The sequence below is a fragment of the Vespula pensylvanica genome, chromosome 21 (assembly GCF_014466175.1).
Source record: "Vespula pensylvanica isolate Volc-1 chromosome 21, ASM1446617v1, whole genome shotgun sequence".
NCBI lineage: Eukaryota > Metazoa > Arthropoda > Insecta > Hymenoptera > Vespidae > Vespula > Vespula pensylvanica.
Window position 1 is genome coordinate 1,471,118 of NC_057705.1, and position 5,116 is coordinate 1,476,233.

General features: G+C 38.3%; 1 protein-coding gene across 10 annotated transcripts in view; it reads left to right on the forward strand.

The window, feature by feature from the left end:
- LOC122636292 (dopamine D2-like receptor) overlaps nucleotides 1-5,116 on the forward strand; it is a 124,114-nt gene that overhangs the window by 3,786 nt on the left and 115,212 nt on the right. For all 10 annotated transcript variants that reach the window (XM_043827361.1, XM_043827362.1, XM_043827364.1 and 7 more), the window contains one exon: nucleotides 3,132-4,265. In XM_043827361.1, the coding sequence (XP_043683296.1) occupies nucleotides 3,399-4,265 (867 nt within the window). In that variant the 5' untranslated portion in view covers nucleotides 3,132-3,398. The remainder of the gene's footprint in view (nucleotides 1-3,131; nucleotides 4,266-5,116) is intronic.

The window sequence follows — 5,116 nt, forward strand, 5'->3', positions numbered from 1 at the left end:
TTTCAATTAAAATGCAATAATCGGATAATGATTATCCTCTTTTTTTTTTTTAATATTTCACGGACAATCATTAAAGATATTTATAATCTAACAAAAACAATAATTAATTTACAATATTTCTAAATGAAATTCAAACAAGAGCCATGGATCAATAACTAACAAAATTATTTTTTAACAATTCATCAAAGTCATTCTTTCTGCGTTAGCACAGCCCAAGATCTTTTTTCTTTATGACAGATATATCGTCTTCCACTTTTCTCCATTGCAGCTGCAGCTACGATAATCCATCTTACGCGCTTCAATTGCATCTTTGAAAAGAAATAGAAAACAAAAAGAAAAGATAAAGAGAGCGAGAAAAGAATAGGACAAAGGGATATCAACTCTTATTGTTAACTATAATTACAGTTTTCAGAGCTTCGATCGGGAGTTTCGGAAAATTTATTTTCTCAAAACTAAATTTTATTTTTCTAATTTCTTGCTATACTATATAATCGTGTATATGTGTATGTATTTCTGTGTGAGTGAAAAATAGTTCGGTCATTGGTAGATTTCTAATCGAGCAAAGTAATATCGTTCGTGGATGGAATTTTTATAGGAAAGCAAATCAGAGAGAGAGAGAGAGAGAGAGAGAGAGAGAGAGAGAGAGAGAGAGAGGGGGGGGGGGGAGAGAGAGAGAGAGAGAGATGGAAGTTATAACGGCATGGGGGTTAGTTCGATATTGGTAAAAGTTTGTAACTTATAGCACGAGCAATAGAGGTATCATTTCGGTATAGGGGAGAAATCGATTAGTATAGAAAAATAAATTCGATCGTACATCGTTATTTCTAATTATAAAGGAGAAATGACGTCAGGTAGTCGATCGTTCTAACCCTTTCCATCAGCAAATATTTTCTTAGGTCATTTTCTTGGGAATGATTCAAAATATCCGATCCTCAATTAAGAGCCTGATGATGAATTATAAAGGACGAGGTCCCAACGATATTACGTATATAAATTCATTGCACATTAAATTAATCGTATCACGATTAAATTTTTTTTCTTTATTTTTTTTTTGCTTTCTTCTCGTTGAAAGGTATTAAATTAGTGATGTGATTTAAAATAAAAAAATAGAGGTTGGTTGTTTGTTAGCTTGGACGATACCAGTATGTCCTTTTTCTTTTCTTTTTTATTACTATTTTTTTTTTTTTTTGATTGATACGGGTTATATCGAGACAGAAAAGGAACGAATAAAGGAACGTAAACGTGATTGATGAAAATGTATGTATCTAGTCGTATAAAACACAGTGAAATATACTTAAATCTACGACAATTTCTAAGCAATACCGTTACAAGGTGAATTTGATGAATATATTTCCTATTCGGAAGGAAATAGAAAAATTTATAAGGGAATAATGAAAGAAATTATAGAGTTATAACGTTTCTCTATGGATAACGAGTTACTTTCGTCGAATAATAATAATCTTCTTAAGCTAATAAATGATGGACGCGTGAGATACATTAACTTTCTTAATATTCCAAGACCGTAATACGCGAGTCCGTGCGTCCGCGCGTCCGCGTCTTATTAATTCAAGAAACTTTCAAAGACCTCAGGCTGCCTGAATAGGAATTTATTAAATTTAACGAGCAGTTTGAAAGTCCGCCGGTTAAGTTCGTCCCCGATATAGTTTTCCAAATTTTAACGATAGTCAAAGTATTTTATTCGTTCATAATTTTAATTTTTACCCTATCGAATAAATTATCCGATTCGAAGATCTTTATGAACGGAAAGGAAATCAATGAAATTTGTATTTGTGAAAATTTACGAGGTGGAATCGTGAGATAGAAAATCAGAATTGGTATTGCAATTTTATTTTATTTTATTTATTTATTTTTTTAAAACCTATGAAATCTTGTGGGACATTGGTGCCGCGTGAACGTTTCTCGCGATAAAATTCAATCTCTCCTCTTCCGTAGGGTTACCTGTGAAGGGGGAGGGTGGTGGAAAGGTTTACAACACGTACCTGAGTTAAGGAAAATGCTGAACGACGAAATGATGTGCGTCGAAGGGGAAAGGGAATGTCGATAAACGCTAGGAAAAAGCTAGCCTGCTTGCTTGCTTGACTTGCTTGCTGTATCGTCCTACGATCGTTTATTTTTTTCTTTTTCTTTTTTCTTTTTCTTCTCTTTTTTTCTCGTGTATCACGTACAACTCTCGTATGTTTTTGTAGATACATTTTTCGTCGAAACGGAAGAACGATCAATTTTCAAGATACTTTAGTATTTTTGTTTCCACAAATGACGTATTGAGTGAGGAGTGAAGGGAGGAAATGGTTGAAAGAGATAAAATCGATAAAAAATGGATAGATCAGCACGTGGGTATAAGGCGATGATTTTGATTGTTAAGAGGGTTCAGAAAAAATCTCCCATTCGTTTCTCTCTTTCTCTCTCTCTTTCACTCACTTTCTTTCTTTCTTTATTGGAAGAAATTTCTTCGAAAAGGTTTCTTCTTTTGAACGAAAGAAATGTTACGGTGACTATTCATCCGTCAAGTCGCCCTTTCCCTATTCTCGTGTCTTCGATTCTTTTATCATGAAAGAAAAGTGTTACTACGTAGGTGAACTCAATTTTCCATGTAATAGAAGTAGCCCTGTTGTTACTATCTTAATTTCCCGATCGAAACCTATACGATTTTCAAATCTTTCTTTATCGAATGATCGATTGTTTCGAAATTTGATCATTTTTTTGAGTCAATATCAGCGATAACGTATTTGATAAAGTTCCTATATATATATACATAATCGTTCGTTATCACGATAATGTAAAAGATTCTGAAGGAACGATTTGCATAAGAAGTATCTTAGATACTTGCTGGAATATTTCGGTATCAGTTAGATAGGCGAAGTAGTATGTATGAATAACAGTGAGGATTTGGTCTCTCGAGGAAATCCTGCCATTTGTATCGGAAGGAACATTTGAGAGAACTTCGACAAAGGATAAGTGCAAGTGTAGTTATGTAGGAGAGAGACGGAGAGAGAGAGAGAGAGAGAGAGAGAGAGAGAGAGAGAGAGAGAAGAGATGCAAAAGAAAAGAGGAATCGAGAACAGAGAACGGAGGATGGCCGATTAAAGATAGTATTTCTTGTCTTGTTGCAGAAATGACGAGGAGAAGAAAGTAGGAAGTAGGAAGTCGTCTCGGTGCTCGTTGTGGTGATAGTCGAGCGGCGAGAATAAATCGTGGAAGCGAGGGTAAGATTTGTTGGAGGTGTGGAGAGGAGAAGGAGGAGAAAGAAGTGGAAGAAGACGAGGAGGAGGAAGAGAAGAAGGACGAGGACGAGGACGAGGACGAGGACGAGGACGAGGAAAGAGAGCAGAAAATGGCGGGAAGATCAAAGATCTCGTGATCGGTTTGGGGGTAGCAGAATGGAAGGTGGAAGGGACGACGACGGTTCGTTGTTTCGGTCGATCGTTCGAAAGCTATCGTCGAGGGAGTCGGTGATAAGTAGTGGGGTAGAGGGGGAGGTGGGTACGTCGAGCACGAAGATCGGTAATAGTGTAAGGGGTGTGGTAGTGCCGACGAGGAATACGTCGACTACTACGACGAGTTCAGGCACGACGGTTACGACGGCAACGATAACGACGACGAGAACGAGCACTCGCGACGAGTACGAGATCGCGTTCGAGACGATCCTGGAACGTGCGTTCGACATGTCGAGAAACGAGACCGACGCTGCGGCTACGGCTGCAAGCGGAACCGCTACGGCGAGTGGAGGAACGGCAACGGGGGTTGTCGTTGAGTCAACCGGTTGGTTCGACGACACCCAGACGCCAACAACGACGGCGAGTTTTGCATCTTCGTCGAACGGTTCATCGCCTTCTTCGAGTTCTACCCTCGTCGATAATTACACCCTCATATCGGATCTATTCGTCTTCGACGATCTAAATGATTACATAAATCGATTAAATTATACCGCGTTCGCGAATCTGACGGCCTATTATGACGGAGGTGGTAGTATGAATTTAAGTGCTACCGTTAATTGCACATCTTCGATCGTGTCTGGGAATGACACAGAATGCGATACCAGTGCCGAAAAATCCAATCCCAGCAATTGGTGGGCTCTGATACTGGTTATCGTACCGTGTCTCACCCTCTTCGGCAATGTCCTAGTTATCTTGGCGGTTGTAAGAGAGAAAGCACTTCAGACCGTCACCAATTATTTCATCGTCAGCCTTGCGGTCGCCGATCTCCTCGTCGCGGTTCTCGTCATGCCCTTTGCCGTCTACGTAATGGTGAGTATTAATGATTATTTATCGATCAAGTTCTCTCAACCTTCTCCGTTTAAGTCGCATTTATTCGCGTTTTAAAGATAGTACGTATTAAATTGCCTCGCTTTCTACGAAGACGATGGTTTAAACATCGATATCCATTAACCCCTATAATTCGTTTAACCAAAGCGAAAGCGAGACGAGTAGGACTATCCGTGTATATGTAAGTACATATGTTAGTACGTACCTATCGTATCTACCATGTCGGTATACGGAGACCGATCGAATCGGAAAAGCGTTAGATTCCATTTCGGACTGGAGTAGAAACCACGAGTTGTCTCGGATAGAACGAAGAAACGATGCTTTCGTTAAGGCCACCTGCTTCGTTTGATTGGGTGAATCAAATGAAAACAGGATTAGTTAATTAAGCTAGTTCGAACGATCTCACGAGCGGGTGTCGTTGAAAACTCGACTATAGAGTCGAACTAATTACTACCTCCTCGCTAGGTGACCTATTTTTAGATAGAATACCGTCCGAGTATACTAAAATGGCAGATATTTAAACTGCGAAAGAAGATAAACGAAATTAATATCGTATAACGGTACAACGTAATAGCCTTGCGGCCGAAGATCCTAAGAAAAGTTGAATCGAATTTTCTTTAAGTTCGCCTTCTTTTTCCAAAGATACCACTTGATGAAAAAAATTGTAGGAACGGCGTTGGGAGAGAAAAATGTAACAGCTTTACGATCAAGAAATAACGTGGTCAATAAATAATGTCGACATTTTCTATGAAATTTTCAGTAGGAAATATTGGAAAGTAAAAATATTTATATATATATATATATATATATATATATATATATATATATATATA